General features: G+C 46.8%; 1 protein-coding gene across 1 annotated transcript in view; it reads left to right on the top strand.

Annotated features, from left to right (window-relative positions):
- Window positions 1–18017, top strand: part of NPDC1 (neural proliferation, differentiation and control 1) — a 62357-nt gene that overhangs the window by 37908 nt on the left and 6432 nt on the right. Inside the window, exons 2-7 of the mRNA XM_082209015.1 lie at window positions 1098–1238; window positions 9282–9365; window positions 10466–10633; window positions 12064–12130; window positions 12810–12894; window positions 13360–13439. Of these exons, the coding sequence (XP_082065141.1) occupies window positions 1098–1238; window positions 9282–9365; window positions 10466–10633; window positions 12064–12130; window positions 12810–12894; window positions 13360–13439 (625 nt within the window). The remainder of the gene's footprint in view (window positions 1–1097; window positions 1239–9281; window positions 9366–10465; window positions 10634–12063; window positions 12131–12809; window positions 12895–13359; window positions 13440–18017) is intronic.

Raw genomic sequence — 18017 nt, 5'->3', positions numbered from 1 at the left:
GAGAGAGAGAGAGAGAGAGAGTGATAGAGACTTATATTGGCCCCCCAGCAATACTAGAACTTGGGAAGCCGGTGTGTCTGCCAAAAATTGGGTGGTAGATTCAGGCTAAATAAAGGAATGCAACATTCATTTCACTGCCACAGTGTTGCATTGATTTATGCAACAACGGGATGGCCACTAACTAAGGTGATTTTTTAAATGGAGTCTCCATGAAGTTCAGCCCAGGGCTGTTGGTGATGTTGTCCCTGTTTAGCAGTGATATGTAGCTGGGTTGCATCTGCTGGGGGAGTGGGAGGGCTGGAGCCCCTGTGGCCTCTGTTTGGGGGGCATTGCTCTGCCCGAGCCCCACCGCCGCTCTTGGCCTTCCTTCTCCGCCTTCCATGCCTGACCCATCACGCACCGCTTCCCCACCCCCCCACCCCCCCGAAGAACCAACAACTCAGGATTCATTGAAAAAAATCTGGTAACCTTAGCTCCGCTACAGGTGTAACTTGAAAAATTAGAATATTGTGGAAAAGTTCAGTTATTTCAGTAATTCAACTTAAAAGGTGAAACTAATATATGAGATCGGCTCATGACATGCAAAGCGAGATATGCTTCTACTTCTCAGAGGTCCCATCTTGCTCGATTTGCAATCCTTGTTTTGCTGATTTCCTTGAATATTCTAATTTTCTGAGATTGTTAATTTGGGATTTTCATAAGATGTACACCATGATCATCTCAATGATAACAAATCAAGGCTTGACATATCTCGCTTGGCATGTCATGAGTCTATCTCATATATTAGTTTCACCTTTCAAGTTGAATTACAGAAATAAAGGAACTTTTCCACGATATTCTAATTTTTGAGTTTCACCTGTAGAACAAATAAGGCTTGACATATCTCGCTTTGCATGTCATGAGTCTATCTCGTATATTAGTTTCACCTTTCAAGTTGAATTACGGAAATAAAGGAACTTTTCCACGATATTCTAATTTTTTGAGTTTCGCCTGTAGGTCACGGTGGTGCTTTTGTCTTATCTAGCAGTGGCACTGGGGGTGACAACTTTGTGCAAAATGCATACAGATTACTAATGGGTTCTCTCTCTCACACACAGAGTCTTGTCCTCGAAGTCTGGAATGTGCTTTGCTGCGCCGTGAGTTCTGCCTCCCCGGATCGTATTCCTGTGGCCCGTGTCTCTCTCAGTTCATCGAGGATGAAGAAGGCCAATGTATCCCCAAGGCACGGACGGCCAGCGGTAGGTAGGGCTGGGTGCAGAAAGCATCAGCCAGAACAATATTGCCAGTTCTCTTTCTGCAGTTGAAACCCAGTAAAGCTCTATGCCAGAATCAGAAGTCTGGTGTCCATGTTGCCCTCTACTGTTTCATTTTCTGTTTGGAGGAGAGGCCCCCATCCTCTGCTGCCATGCTGTTTCCTCAGAGCAGCATTCCCTTGGGAGACTTGTAGGCAGCTTCCATGCTTTGGTGTGAAAGGTGAAAACCGTTAAACCCAGACAAAGCATTTGAGTGTTAAAAAGGAGTTGTTGATGTGTTGTTGTTGTTGTTTTTGTGAACACAAATAAAACAATTGCAACTCATGACAACATAAAACCAGGATTCCTGCAGCATGAAGAAACTTGCTGAAACTTTCCTCCTAGAAAATTTATGGGGAGGAGGTCCAAATCCTTGCAGTAACACATTTGTTGCATCAGTATTTGACCTGTTTCTTATTCCTTTGGACCTCAGCAGCTCCAGTGATAGGCCACACATCTAGATCGGCCCTCCCAGGGAGAGCAGAAAGTGTTAATTTTCTCGGGGCTTCCCACCCCCACCCCACCCCCAGTTTTGTAACTCAGTGGTTCATGTTAAGCAATAGCACCATCTCTAGGCAGCTGATGATGATAACTAAAAAAAGGTCTTCAGTGCACTTTGGTGCTACTCATTCTAGCCTAATGCAAAAGCTGGTTTTGGAAGTGCAAGTTTGAAGATCTTGCCACCTGTTGCACAAGGAACCTATTTGTCCCAGGTGAATGTACTGGACCCATGTGGGTACAGTTGTCTTCCACCTACCCACCTTTTGAAAAGTGAGGAATGGTGTTGGAAAGGAATGCAGTTTGTACACTGTGGTTCTCAATCTCCTGCCTGAAACATGACTTCATGCAAACTGATGATTCTTAGCGACAGATGGGAGCTTACATAAGAGCTTGGTTGTTAACGGATTGGTGTTCGGACTGCATTTCAGTTACCCGGGGAGATTATGTACTGCAAGTGGCACATCCTTTTCCCTTTAAAATGCTGGAGATCTTGGGCTTCTCTGTTCCTGCGCTGTTTGTCATTTCCTTTAACACTCATGCAGTGGGTTAACTTCTAATGGAGTCTCAAGAGAAACAGCTTGTCCTAGACAACTCATTCCCCCTTACTCATCGCGCAAATGAATAACAAACTGGATTATCTGAAGGTGGACCCACATTTCAGTCCCAAATGCTTTCGGAGAATGCCTGAGGCACACCTCTTTACCCTGACTTTTAATACACGAGGGGCATAGTTTTAGGCCTCACCTTTTTTTTATGGTTGTAAGTTGCTTTATATATTTTTAATATTGATTTCAATGCTGCAACACATAGGTGAAGGGCAGATAATAAATGAACTAACAATAATAACAAGTTCACCACCACAAGTGCACAAGGAGGAGGTAGCAGTTTGCAGAAGTCTAAAAAACATTTAAGGGGTGGGAACATAACACGTATTCACAAAACAGCCTAGTGGCTGACTGGGGGACAGGGAAGAGAGATGAAACAGAGCCAGCTCTTCAAAAGTGGTGGTCCATGGATCAGTGCTGGCCCATAATAATAATAATAATAATAATAATAATAATAATAATAATAATAATTTATTTATATCCCGCCCTCCCTAGCCGAAGCCGGGCTCAGAGCGGCCAACAACAATAAAAGCAACATAGTTCACATAAAATCACAATCAATCAATTGAAATGCATTCTAAAATCAATTCAAAATCAAATTAATGGCAACCATTGGGCTACAATTCTGTGAGGATTACCGAAGGAGGTGGTCAGACTGTAAAAGTATGTTTAATTACTGTTGAAAATGATATGTTAAAAAAACGAATAAAAATTATATGTGTGTGTGTTTGTGTGTGTGTGTGTGTGTGTGTGTGTGAATGATACAGTGAGAACAGTATATTGGTCTAGATGGGCTACTGGCCTGCAGCAGACTTTTCTTATGTTCTTATGTACTTTCCCACACTCAAGAGCCCAAAATTCTGGATACCAGCATTCCTTTGCGGGGGTGGGGGGTGGGGGGTTGTCCACTACCCAGGGTACACCTTGTGTCCCATGTAGACCCTGTGTTACTATTTTTAGAACTCTGTGAATATTTCATGACTCCGGCAAGCTTTCCCAGCTTTTTATTGCTTGGGACATGAAAAAGTGTCTTTAATAATGCAAGCACATAGCACAGAACACACACAACCGAGGAGAACGGCACTCCTTTTCTCTCTCTCTCTGCCTGCAGCTCTAGGCTTGGCAGAGTTAACAGGCTTCTTTGCTCTGAAAAACCAGTAGAAACAGACTCGCCAGCCAACCCAGCCCTTCCTCAGTTCACATTCTCAACCCTTGAGGCAGCTTCCATCAAAACATCACCGGGATCTCATGTTAAGATTTATTTGCTTGGAAGCGTCCATAAACAGTTTCACCAAAAAAAAAACACAACAATCTTTGAGCAGTGTACATAAGCACAGTATAAAACAATCACTGGTAGTACACAAATAAGATCAGCCACATTTTAAAAATAAGTGTAGCCAGCTAGATGGTGTGCCCTGGTAAGGTTTGCTGAGACAAAACTTCCAGGCATGTGAAATCATGCAAGGGGGGCCAAATCTGAAGTGTCCCACTCAACCTTGGCTATAGTGGAGTCCCTGCAGGCCAGCATCTGATCTTGTACCTACAGGACCACCTCTCCTGGTATGTCCCACGGAGGACCTTAAAATAAAGAGAGCCTTGCAGGCAAACACTTGATATCTGGGGGAAAGTGATGCAGGGGTCAACATCTAAGATGCTGGGTTGGTGGTGAGGGAAATGAAAGCTACAACTTCTCAGTCATGTTTTGAATCAGGATTTCATGTCAGTCTGGGCTGGGAGATATTGGTGGCCCTACAGGTGTTATTGACCAGTAGTCTGAGATGATGGGAGTTCAACAGCATTTGGTTCCCCATCCCTGATGAAAGGATTAAGAACTAATGCCATGTAGTAGAGTTTTCTTCTCTTTCCTTTTTTTTTTTTTTTGTAATCTGCTTTGTAATAAAACCTAAACCGGGGAGCATTTAAATTTTGTTAAATAAAATAAAGATTAAACAATAAGGGACAGGATAAATTGAACCTATTTATGTCACTTGGAACCTTGTGGTTACTGATTTGTTACGTTTTATTCTGGTATGTAAATTTGTTCCTTTATGTTTGGTTCTAGATATCCTCTTCAACTTTTGCTTAATTTTATTTGTCATCCGTTTTTGTACTTTATGTTTTATTATGAAAAAAATATATGAAAAAAGCAACTGCAAAGTAAAATAGATTGAGTATGAAGTTACAAGTCCCCAGTTCAAATCTTACTAAGTTGCTTCTGGCAAGTCTCTCTATCTCTCATCCTCTCCACCAGGAATAATATTAGTGGCCTACCTGCAAGGTGGCTGTAATACATGTCAAATGCTTGGCAGAAGTCTACAGACAGTGTGGCAGCTTTTCCCCCAACCTGATGGCACCGCTGTGCTGGTTGGGCTGATGGGAATGATAATCCAAAATATCTGGAGGGCAGATTGAAGGAATCATAGAATTGTAGAGTTAAAAGGAACACCAGGGGTCATCTAGTCTAACCCCCTGCAATTCAGGAATCTCAACACATGGTCCATCTAATCTGAAACTACCAGACCCTGCTTAGCTTTGAAAATGTGGTAGCAGTTTTCTTGCTCTAGTACTAGGAGTAGGCTGGCATGTATAGGCATTTCTCGTCTACACTATTAAAGGTAAAGGGACCCCTGTCCATTAGGTCTAGTCATGACCGACTGGGGTTACGGTGCTCATCTCGCTCTATTGGCTGAGGGATCTGGCGTACAGCTTCCGGGTCGTGTGGCCAGCATGACTAAGCCGCTTCTGGCGAACCAGAGCAGTGCATGGAAACGCTGTTTACCTTCTCGCCGGAGTGGTACCTATTGATCTACTTGCACTTTGACGTTCTTTTGAACTGCTAGGTGGGCAGGAGCAGGGACTGAGCAATGGGAGCTCACCCTGTTGCGGGGATTCGAACTGCTGACCTTCTGATTGGCAAGTCCTAGGCTCTGTGGTTTAACCCACAGCGCCACCCACGTCCCATCTACACTATTAGGGTGGGGTTTTTTTGTTTTTTTGTTTTTTTTTTGTTAAAGAAAACTGCTGGGAATGTGATGCCAAAGCCAGCTAGCTGCGCTCCTTGACCCTCCCTCCCCCATGCCAGCTCCCTCCCACACCCTGCGTACAAGAAACCCTGGCAATCATTCACTCTGATCTGAGGACGCTTAGCTCCTCCGGCAAACACCATAATTGCCACTCAGGGAACTGCATCTAACTGAATTTGAAGAAGTGACCTGGAGGGGAGGGAGAGAGAGAGAGATCTACAATTCCATCCTTTCAAAGAAGCCTGGCTTCATAGGCGCCGACTCCATGGGGCTTGAGGGGGCCCGAGCCCCCTCAAAAATTCGTTTGGGGGGGCTCCGCCCCCCCAATAATCTCGGGCGCCCCTCCAGCAGAGCGCCGTCGCCACGCTGGCTCTGCCTGTCGACGCTTGGCGCGTCCGCGGCTTTTATAGGGCGCCCGGCGCGCACCAGCTCGATAACGGGCACCGGCGCGGCGGGGGGGGCGGGGGGCGGCCAGCCTGTCTCCTTGTCAACCCCATTGAGCTGTGCCGGCTCCCCCGGGAGGGCCATCCCCCCGCGCCGCCGATCGCCAACACCGCCGACGCTGTGGCTGCCGGAGCCCGGCAGTCAGTCAGTCAGTCAATCAGGAGCCCAAGCCCAAGCCCGTCAGGAAGGAAGGAAGGAAGGAAGGAAGGAAGGAAGGAAGGAAGGAAGGAGAAATGGGGAGGGAGACGAGGGAGGAAAATTGCGCGCAGGGTGAAGAAAGGAGAAGGGCGAACGAGACAGCTTCCAACCCAAAAAAGGGCTGGAAGACTTGGAGGATGAAGGATCGGGAAAGAAAGCGATGCCTTCCCCGCCCGCGACGTCGCCCACTTGTCATTGGCAGCGCAGCGGGCGCCCAGAGGGGCTGGGCACCGGCGCAGGGCCGCTCCGCAGCCGCGGAGGACAGCTGCGCGGCTAGCAAGGTGCGCCGCGTAGAGCGCAGCCCTTGTGTGGCCCGGTGGCCACGCAAGCTCGGGCGGGGACCCCCATGCAAATCTAAGACGGGAGAAGAGGGCAGAGCAAAGGGGGTCCCTTCCCCAACCTCCGGCTCTGAGACTTCCCTGCGCCCCAGAAAAGCGAAAGGATTTTCTCTCTCTTTTTTTTTTTAATAAATATTTTATTAAGTTTTCAAATACAAAGTTAGAAACATACACTGAAGAAAAAAGTAAAAGAACAAGAAAAAGAAAAAAAGAAAAAGAAGAAAAGAAAACCAACCATTCAACACATTTTTTATATAACTAACTGGACTTCCTCGCATCTCCCTTACTCTGCATTCTTTATAATAAAGATATCAGCAAATTATTACCTTGTTTCGTACCTTATTTTGTACTTTTCAAATACTATACCTCTAAATTTAACATACTTTTCATCAGTTACTTATATCTTAAATTAAACATAGTATTACCTTAGATTTTGACCTTTTCTTACTTAAAATATAATTTCCTGTTTCCCAAATCTAATTGCTGAAGCTATAGTTTCCGAATCGTGTAAATTCGTACAACTTATATTGTTTTTGTAAATAGTCCTTAAATTTTTTCCAGTCCTCTCCCGTTGTTTCTTCTCCCAAATCTCGGATTCTGCCAGTCATTTCAGCCAGTTCCATGTAGTCCATCAATTGCGTCTGCCACTCTTCCAGTGTGGGCAAATCTTGTGTCTTCCAATATTTTGCGATAAGTATTCTTGCTGCTGTAGTTGCATACATAAAGAAAGTTCTATCCTTCTTTAACCCTTTCTGGCCAACAATGCCCAAGAGGAAGGCCTCTGGTTTCTTGGGAAAGGTATACTTAAATACATTTTTTAACTCATTATAGATCATTTCCCAGAAGGCCTTCACTTTTGGACAAGTCCACCGGAGGTGAAAGAATGTCCCTTCAGCCTCCTTACATTTCCAACATTTATTATCAGACAGGTGATATATTTTTGCAAGCTTGACTGGGGTCATGTACCACCTATAAATCATTTTCATAATATTTTCCTTCAAGGCATTACATGCCGTGAATTTCATTCTGGTGGTCCATAACCTTTCCCAGTCCTCAAACATTATGTTATACCCAATATCCTGAGCCCATTTTATCATGGCTGATTTGACTGTCTCATCCTGAGTGATTTTCTCTTCAACCTGCCCTCCATCCTCTTGCGGAAAACTCTTTGCCTGCCCTGCCCGTATCTCGTTTTTGCTTTTTAATTCCACACACGCACCCTTCGGACTTCGTGGCAATCGGGCGCGCGGGTGCATTTCCTAAGAGAGTGAGGACCCCCGCCTCCTCCCCACCTGCTCCCTCGCCAGCCAGCCAGCCAGCCACGCGCCCTAGCCGGAGAGCCCCGGTCGTCCCCGTCGCGCAATCGGCTGGATCTCCCTTCAGCAGGCCGGGCTCACAACTCGGCCCAGGGACCCCCCAGCAGCGGATCTCCGGCCCAGCTGAAGAATCCGGCAACAAGCCCCCTCCTCCCCAATCACTCCGCCGAAATACGCTCCAAACCCCCCCAGATAGGCCGCCGGCCGCCAAGTCTCGTGGCGCCCTGAGCGAGGGTCTCTCCCCAACACCGCCACCTCGAACTGCGTTCTCCCGGCTACCCGAGCGAAGCAGCGGCAGGACCCCGGTATGGGCCCCCCCAATATTTTTTATAAGTCGGCGCCCCTGCCTGGCTTTATATAATTCCTAGCAACATAGGAGAAAACTCCCTAGGGGCTGAGGGGTCTTTCCCCCCATAAAACATTTGAGGGGGCCATGCGCCCCCCCCCCCCAGAGTTGACAGACATTGCCATTGGAAATGGTGTGTATGCGCTGCTTCATGTGATCAGTTATGCAGGGCAGAGCTTACCTCCCCTCCCCTCCCCCATATTATACTCAAGTCTCCCCCCCCGCCCCCGCTTAGCAGAGTGTGTCCAGTGTTGCCCGAGATTTTTTAGAAACCGAAAAATATTGCATTTTAAAAAATGGATAGTGTGATTTGTGAGTTTGGACCCACCACAGCAAAAATTGGGTGAAGTCACGCCAGTCATGTTTTGGTCCGCCATCTTGGTTTGGAATTATGTTCTCACATCAGTGAAGACTCCCACCTTAATGATCTTATTGAGTGGTGATCGAACCTATGCCAAAAAAAAACCCAGGTGAAGTAACACACACAACTTTGCCTGGATATTTAATCATATTCACATTTAGATGTGCCACTGTCTTCCAGAAGCAAGCGGACTAGACTTCAGTATGGGAGAAAATCCAGTTCACATCCCCAAACCTCTGCCCCCAGCAGACAGGGTTGTTGCGAGGGTGAAATGCCACTAGCTGGGGGGAGGGGGGAGAGAACAGGATGCAAACATGTCAGCCACAAGTCCAACGCTGTTCGATTGGGGAAGAAACACAGTCAATCTTACTTTTAGCCTATTGCTGATTTTATAAATAATTTATTATTATTTTTTACACATATTTTCCAGCATAACATCCTTTTAAACATCATTTCGAAATTTTCGGCTATCGCAGCCTGAGACTTCCTTCAACCTTGACTGATGGTTTTCTAAAGTCTTTCTAATTATGCATTTGGTTACTGCTATAGTTATTGCTATAAACTCAAATCCCCAGTACATCTATTCTTAATTCTCTTCACAATAATTTATAAATTGCTCCTTATGAAACTTCTTTCAACCCTACAAGCGATGTCAAGCTTATTGTTGGTTTTAATTATTATTTTTGAACGTTTTGCATCTTTTAAAACTATTTTTACTGACAATTATCAGTAAACCACCGTGAGGGTTTATTTTAAGCAGTTGTCTGGTCTATAAATTTATGAAATAATCTGTTGATAACATTTCTTTGGATTTGTTGTCCCCCCCCCCCCCCAATATCTTCTGTCTTCCTTCTTAGGGCGAGCCAGTGCTCCCAACCTAGAGGAAGAAGTTGATTTAGTGGCAGATGCGCTGTCCAAACAGAATAATGCTCTCCAGGATGGTAAGTCTCTCCTGTGGACCAGTTTCCACTCCGCACATCTTGGATGAAAGATTAGGGTTGATACTTTCTTTCTTCTCACATAGCGTGAGACCGTCCAGGGGTGCATGTGGGTTGCCCTTCTGCATGAATTAATTTGTAAAGAAATATACAATAATAAGAGTACAGGTAAAACTCGAAAAATTAGAAAATCATGGAAAAGTTCATTGATTTCAGTAATCCAACTTGAAAGGTGAAACTAATATATGAGATTGACTCATGACATGCAAAGCGAGATGTGCTTCTACTTCTCAGAGGTCCAGTCTTGCTCCATTTGCAATCCTTGTTTTGCTGACTTCCTTGAATATTCTCATTTTCTGAGATTGTTAATTTGGGGTTTTCATCAGCTGTACACCATAATCATCTCAATGATAACAAATAAAGGCTTGACATATCTCGCTTTGCATGTCATGAGTCGATCTCATATATTAGTTTCACCTTTCAAGTTGAATGACTTAAATAAATGAACTTTTCCACGATATTCAAATTTTTCGAGTTTCACCTGTAGAACAAATCACGGCTTGACATATCTCGCTTTGCATGTCATGAGTCTCCTACTTTGGAGGTCTTTAAGCAGAGGCTTGGCAACCATATGTCAGGAGTGCTCTGATGGTGTTTCCTGCTTGGCAGGGGGTTGGACTCGATGGCCCTTGTGGTCTCTTCCAACTCTATGATTCTATGATTCTATGATTCTATGAGTCGATCTCATATATTAGTTTCACCTTTTAAGTTGAATTAGTGAAATAAAGGAACTTTTCCACAATATTCAAATTTTTCGAGTTTCACCTGTACATTCATTGGTAAAAAAGGAATATAGAACGGGATAGACAGGAAGTCCAAAGTGTTTGTAGATATATGATTTTGGAATAGTTTTTTGTCCTTGTTTCTTTTATTTAGGTATATAAACTTTGTATACATGCTGAAAATTACATTGTGATGTAATATGAAAATGTTTGCCGATGTAACATAAGAACGTTAATAAATAAATAAAACTCAAAAAAAGAAGAAAAGAAAATCTTTCGCCCTCACCCCAACCGTTGTGGACATGTTTTTGCCTTACACAGAAACCCCAGCCCCCACAGGCAGGAACCCCAGGATCGGTGCGTCGAAGTCAGTGTCCTGGCCAAAGGGACAGGCAAGACGCCCTCCTGCAACGCCTTCCCTTCGCACAGAAGCAGTCAAAAGTACCCCAGTGAAAACCTCACTCTCGTCAAATGACGCTCTCATACTGGGTAAGCGGTTCAGCAAGGCAACTGGGTGTTCCATATATGGCAGAATATAATATAACAATGGAAGACTATATCAATCCAAATTTCAAACGCACAGCAGTGAGGCAAATAGTTGTTTCCACTTGGGGGGGCTCCCCCTCCCACCACAGAGTTTTGGACCCAATCCGTGTGGAACTTAGGGAGCACTTCCAGAGCGCTTGGCTCACCACCAGAGGTGGATAAGAGGAATAATAAAGAAAGATGGGTTTGACTTGGTAGGGTCTCAGCTTATATCCTTTATTAACAATAGGAGAGCCTCTTCCATCTCAGTCGCAGGAGCCACTATGGAGACATTATCTTAACGCTTCAGATTGAAGCATAATCCTGTGGATGTGAGCTAAACCTAAAACGTAAAAGATTTTCCAAGTTTGTTTTGATGCCATGTGGGTAACTACATATTAAACTTAATAGCTGGACATGCATTTGTCTTGGAAGACAGCAGGTTGTTCGGTTGGTTGTTTTAATTGTAATGAAGTTTGTAAAGAAAAATGTTTAATAATAATAATAATAATAATAATAATAATGAAGTTCGTAAAGAAAAATGTTTAATAATAATAATAATAATGTTGCTTTTACTCGGTGTACAGTAAAGTTGAAAAGACACAATGAAGATAAATCAATTTAAACTCAACCACAGAGTTACAAAACTTGCTGAAATTGTCCACTGAGGTGGAAAGGACATCTCCAGCTGCCAGAAGTCTAATAGGGAGGGGACTCCTCTGATAATAATAATAATAATAATAATAATAATAATAATAATAATAATTATTTTTTATTTATAACCCGCCCTCCCCAGTTGAAGCCGGGCTCAGAGCAGCTAACAACAATAAAAGTAACACAGCATTCTAAGATCAATTCATTCTAAAATCAATTCCGAATCAAATTAATGGCAACCATTGGACTAGAGTTCTGTGAGGATTACAGAAGGAGAGAGGAGGTCAGACTGTGCCTTGGCCAAAGGCTTGGTGGAACAGCTCTGTCTTGCAGGCCCTGCAGAAAGATGTCAAGTCCCGCAGGGCCCTAGTCTCTTGTGACAGAGCGTTCCACCAGATCGGGGCCACAGCCAAAAAAGCCCTGGCTCTGGTTGATCTCAGCCACGAGAGAGTTCCACAGAACTGTCCCACAATGCTGAATGCACCACTGGTTACTGATTTGCGGGTAGTGATGTTATGCTTCCACCTGCAATGAGGGGCAGTGTATGAACACTTATAACAAGGACAGTGTTCAAGCAAGCAAATAAAATGCCAATGAAGAAAATAAAACCATAAAGGCTGGAAGTTCTTTGACGATGTTTCACCTGCCATCATCCCGGGAGGTCACTGCTGGTTCCTTCCCCACTTCCTTCCTTCCCTGGTGTGTCTCTGTACAAACTTTCCACCTGTGTGTCTCTGCAGGGATGATAGTCGTGTGTACAGCTGCAGGAATCGCAGCTCTGGTGGTGGCAGCTGTGTGCTGGTGCAGGTAGGCCCGTGCAAAACCTTTACTTGGCAAGAGGCCAGCAGTTTAATTTTGTGCTTCCCCCCACTCCCACCCCAAAACACCATTCTTGGGAACCACCAGGAGGGGTGGAGATGAAGGTATAACAACGGCTAGAATGAGGAGCTGCTTAAGAGCAGCAACAACTGCAATTGTTTATTGCATTTGCATCCCACCATTTTCTCTATGGAGCTCACGGCGTCACCCATGGTTCTCCCCTTCTTCATTTAATCACTACAACAACCCTGCGAGGGCTGAGAGTGAACGAGTGGCCATGTAGGGATTTGAACCCTGCTCTCTCCCAGGTTCAAGTCTTGCACTCTAAGCACTAAACAAGGCAGCCCTGGGTACCATGCTGTGCTGTAGTATCAAGGGCTGAGGGACGTGGAATGTTGCCCTCAAGCCCTTCTTATGGGCTTTCCAAAAGCAGGCCACTGTTGGTAACAGGCTCAGCCTTTCTCAACCTGTGGCTCCCCCACATGTTGTTGAACTACAACTCCCACCACCCCTAGCTAGCAAGGCCAGAGCTCAGGGATGATGGGAGTTATCGTCCAACAACATCTGGGGACATACAGGTTGAGAACCGCTGGCACTAAATGGATTTCTCACCTGATCCAGCAAGCTGCTGGTGTGTCTAATTATTCGCTTGCTTTCCTCTTCCTAGGCTTCAAAAGGAAATACGCCTTGCTCAGAAAGCAGACTACCCAGTTCAGAAACTCCCGGGCCCTCCATCGTATGACAAGATCTCAGTATGTCCTTTCCTCTTTGATGCCTGTTTGCTGGCTATGCACTAAACTTGATGCTCTTCACTGTTTAAAGGGAATGTGGGGGGGGGGACATTTGTATGCCTAATTCCAGGCAATAATGAGCCCCAGTTACCCAGCCATAGCAGGGGGTTGCCTTTGCATCTCTGTATCATACACCGTTCTGGCCTCCAAATACATCTCTGCTAGCAGGGGCAAGTCATTCTGCATGTTTCTGCACTGGATGCAGTTAATACAATTGCTCCTGGGGCATAAGAATTTACCTTCCCTAGGGAGGAGTCTGCACATTGCTTCCCTTTGTAAGCAACTGCTGTGGACTTGGCTCCTTCTCAACAGGAAATACTTACCTGGACTGTGATAATTTCTGCATGCTCTTTTCTTCCAAACTCACTGCAACTTGGGCTAACTTGCAATGTTATGTACACTGTGTCTGTTTTTCTCTCCCCAAAGCCCGGCGATAAGAAGTTGGCACAGAGTGCCCAGATGTACCACTACCAGCACCAGAAGCAACAGATGCTCTCCATGGAGAAGTGAGTAGCACCTTTTTTCACCTGTGTTTTTAGCAGTTTCTTCAGACTGCGGCTTCCACACACCCCGTGGCAACAAGTTTGCTTTATTAAAATACTTTTATCTCACTCTTCACCCTAAAAAAAGAGGGAAGTCCTCTTAGAGCAGCTCCCCAATGTCATTGATGAGACAATTCCCTGCCCCTCAGGCTTACAATCTTTAAAAAAGGCATAATATAAGAGAGAGAGAGGAACGGATTTGGATGAAGTAGGAAAAAAGCAAACTCAGTTAGGCCTCTTCCTTTCCATGCATGGTTCTGGGACTGGGTTCCTGTGGAGGGTGCATTTCAAAAACTTCTGCCCGAGAGAACTGGAACAGCCAGTCCACAACCTTGCATCCACATCTTTAGTGTATTTTTAATGTGGACTCGGGTGGCGCCGTGGGTAAAACCTCAGTGCCTAGGGCTTGCCGATCGCATGGTCGGCGGTTCGAATCCCCACGGCAGGGTGAGCTCCCGTCGTTCGGTCCCAGTTCCTGCCCACCTAGCAGTTCGAAAGCACTCCTAAGTGCAAGTAGATAAATAGGTACCGCTTTATAGCGGGAAGGTAAACGGCGTTTCCGTGTGCTGCGCTGGTGCTGGCTCGCCAGAGCAGCTTCGTCACGCTGGCCACGTGACCCAGAAGTGTCTCCGGACAGCGCTGGCCCCCGGCCTCTTAAGTGAGATGGGCGCACAACCTAGATTCGGACACGACTGGCCCGTACGGGCAGGGGTACCTTTACCTAATGTGGACTCACTTGGGAGAAGAAGAAGAGGAGGAGGAGGAGGAAGTTGGATTTGATACCCGTCTGTATCACTACCCTAATGAATCTCAAAGCGGCCTACAATCTCCTTTCCCTTCCTCCCCCACAACAAACACTCTGTGAGGTGAGTGAGGCTGAGAGACTTCAGAGAAGCGTGACTGGCCCAAGGTCTTCAGCAACTGCTTGTGGAGGAGCAGGGAAGCAAACCCGGTTCACCAGATTATGAGTCCACCGCGCTTAACCACTACACCACACTGGCTCTCTACATTCCTTTGGCCTATGTGATGTGGCCTCTGACTCAGATAGCCTCTTTAAAAGCTTAGGTCAGCCTCTCCCCAACCCAGCAAGCCTCCAAACTGCAGCTTGCACCAACTCCTGCTAGCTAGCACAGCCATGCTGGATAGGTGGTGCAGTTAAAACACCTGAAAGGTACTAGGTTGGGGAAGGCTGGTTGGATTTTGGGAAGATTCAGGACAAAAGAAAGTGCTTATTTACACATCACATAGTTAAATTATGGAACACCCACAGGAGGCAAGGATGGCCACCAGCTTTGGGCGCCAGGCAAAAACATTTATCTTCTCGCAGACCTTTGGCCAATTAAACAATATGTTGTTTTTTTAAAATGGCGGAGGGTCTTGTTTTTGTTATTATGCTATGTGTTTTTGTGTTTTTGCATTGTAAACCACCCTGTAATCTTTGGATGAAGGACAGCATGGAAATAATAATAATAATAATAATAATAATAATAATAATAATAATAATAATAATAATATTTCCATGCTGTTCTTCATCCAAAGATTACAGGGTGGTTAATAATAATAATAATAATAATAATAATAATAATAATAATAATAATAATTTATTATTTATATCCCGCCCATCTGACTGGGTTTCCCCAGCCACTCTGGGCGGCTTCCAACAGAACACTAAAATACAATAACCTATGAAACATTAAAAGCTTCCCTAAACAGGGCTGCCTTCAGATGTCTTCTAAAAGTCTGGAAGTTGTTTTTCTCTTTGACATCTGGTGGGAGGGCATTCCACAGGGTGGGTGCCACTACCGAGAAGGCCCTCTGCCTGGTTCCCTGTACCTTGGCTTCTCACAGCGAGGGAACTGCCAGAAGGCCCTCGGCACTGGACCTCAGTGACCAGGTAGAATGATGGGGGTGGAGACGCTCCTTCAGGTATACAGGACGGAGGCTGTTTAGGGCTTTAAAGATCAACACCAACACTTTGAATTGTGCTCTGAAACGTACTGGGAGCCAATGTGGATCTTTCAAGACCGGTGTTATGTGGTCTCAGCGGCCACTCCCAGTCACCCGTCTGGCTGCCACATTCTGGATTAGTTCTAGTTTCCGGGTCACCTTCAAAGGTAGCCCCATGTAGAGCGCATGGCAGTAGTCCAAGCGAGAGACAACCAGAGCGTGCACCACTCTGGCGAGGCAGTCCACGGGCAGGTAGGGTCTCAGCCTGCGTACCAGGTGGAGCTAGTATACAGCTGCCCTGGACACAGATTTGACCTGCGCCTCCATGGACAGCTGTGACTCCAAAATGACTCCCAGGCTGTGCACCTGGTCCTTCAGGGGCACAGTTACTCCATTCCGGACCAGGGAGTCCTCCACACCTGCCTGCCCCCTGTCCCCCAAAAACAGTACTTCTGCCTTGTCAGGATTCAACCTCAATCTGTTAGCTGCCATCCATCCTCCAACCGCCTCCAGACACTTACAATTAATAATAATAATAATAATAATAATAATAATAATAATAATAATAATAATTGTTAAGTTGTGGGTTGACATAGCAGCCGGCACAGCGATTTCTTCAAGTAGCTCTTTTATTCTGGTAAGCTGGAAATAAACTGACAGCAAACAGCTCAGCCGGCCTGTATTTATAGTCAGCCGGCTGTCAACATTGTAACCATAACAGCTCAGAGTTCCCGCCTAAAATAACGGACGCGGACCTGAGTGAAAACTATCTACAGACCTGAGTGAAAACTATATACAGTATCCCCCTGTTGGCCCAGGGTGAAACTACACTACATAACACCCCTCCCCACCGAGATAAGGCGTTAGTTACAATCGTAATGGTTTCCTTATATACAGCACTACGCGTAATGGTTCAATTAGGCACAAAAGCATATCGGTTACATTTCCCCTACTTAGACCAACAGTGATACCTGTCCAACAACATAGTCCTTTAAATAAGTTGGGCGCTTGGAAACTCTGCCAGACCGCCGGGGACTGGTAGCCAAGTCCGGAGGGCCACACAGTTCTCGCTGAGGCTGTGGTGCGACCCTAGGTGGCGTTGGAACCAACTCCCCTGGATCCGCTGCTGTGGGTGGAGCCTCCGCAAGTGGAGTGGTCTGAGTCTGTTCTGAAACGGCTTGGTTCGGCTCCACGCTGGCAGTTTGCGAGGGAGGTGTAGGTGGGGCCTCGCCATCTGTACGTGTCTCTTCCGGAGCCGCAAGCGCAGTTGAGGGCACCTCGGTAGTGTCCAAGTCCCCAACCCTGCGCCTAAGCTGGTCTATGTGCCGTCGCCACAAACGTCCGTCTTCGAGTGCCACCTGGTATGAGCGAGGTCCAGTGACTCCCACTACTGTGGCTGGCACCCAAGGGATGTCCCCCACATAGTTCCGGGCAAAGACCTGGTTTCCTGGGACAAATGACCGTGGTGCGTTGGCACAGCCTGGGGGTTCAGCCACGGCAAAGTCTGGGTGTAGCCGGTCGAGCGGTGACCTGAGGCGGCGGCCCATAAGCAGTTCAGCAGGGCTCCTCCCTGTGGCCGCATGAGGGGTGATGTGTTGCACGAACAAGTATTCGGCGACCCGCTCATGCCAGTCTCCCCGATCCAGGCGCGCCAGTGCCTCTTTTGTCGAGCGCACCATTCTTTCTGCTTGCCCGTTGCTGGATGGATGAAAAGGTGCCGTTAGGGCATGGCGGATGCCCAGTCCCAAAAGATACCGCTCAAACGTGCCTGACGTGAACTGCGGTCCGTTGTCAGAGACCAGGACATCAGGACACCCATGCGTTGCAAACAGGCCTCGCAGCACCCGGATGACAGCTTCGGTAGTGGTGGAGGGCATCAGGGCGACCTCCAGCCATTTGGAATAGGCGTCCACCACTACCATAAAGGTCCAGCCGTGAAAGGGGCCAGCCAGATCGATGTGCACCCTCGACCAGGGTGTCTTTGGCGTCTCCCAGGTGTGTCCCTTAGCTGCCGGTGGTGCAGGCCTCGACTCTTGGCACGCTTGGCAGGCGGACACCCAGGCAGTGATGGCATCGTCCATATTAGGCCACCAGACGTAACACCGAGCCAACGCCTTCATTTTGACAATTCCCGGGTGGCCAACGTGCAGAGCCTCCAGGACGCGCTGACGGAGTCCCTGGGGAATCACGACGCAGTCTCCCCACAGCAGACAGCCGCGATGAGCTGAGAGTTCATGTTGTCTGGTTGCGAAGGGCTGGAACTCCGATGCAAAAGGCCCTTGTGGCCACCCCCTCCACACCCAGTTGAGCACCCGGCTGATGGTGCGATCCTGGGCAGACGCGGAGGCCACAGTGGCAGCCGATACAGGCGCTGTCGGAAGATCCTCAATCAGAAGGAGCGATGAAGCTGGAGCCGGGTCTTCCACAAATGCTGGAAGAGGGCAACGGCTGAGGGCATCGGCATGGCCCATCGATTTCCCCGGGCGATGGATGAGCCGGTAGTGGTAGGCAGCCAGGAAAACAGTCCATCGCAGCATGCGTGGTGAGAGGACCGGTGGAGTTGGACGATCACCGGCGAGGAGGCCCAGGAGTGGC

The sequence above is a fragment of the Podarcis vaucheri genome (assembly GCF_965113315.1).
Source record: "Podarcis vaucheri genome assembly, chromosome: Z".
Classification (NCBI taxonomy): Eukaryota; Metazoa; Chordata; class Lepidosauria; order Squamata; family Lacertidae; genus Podarcis; species Podarcis vaucheri.
This window is presented reverse-complemented; position numbering and strand designations above follow the sequence as displayed.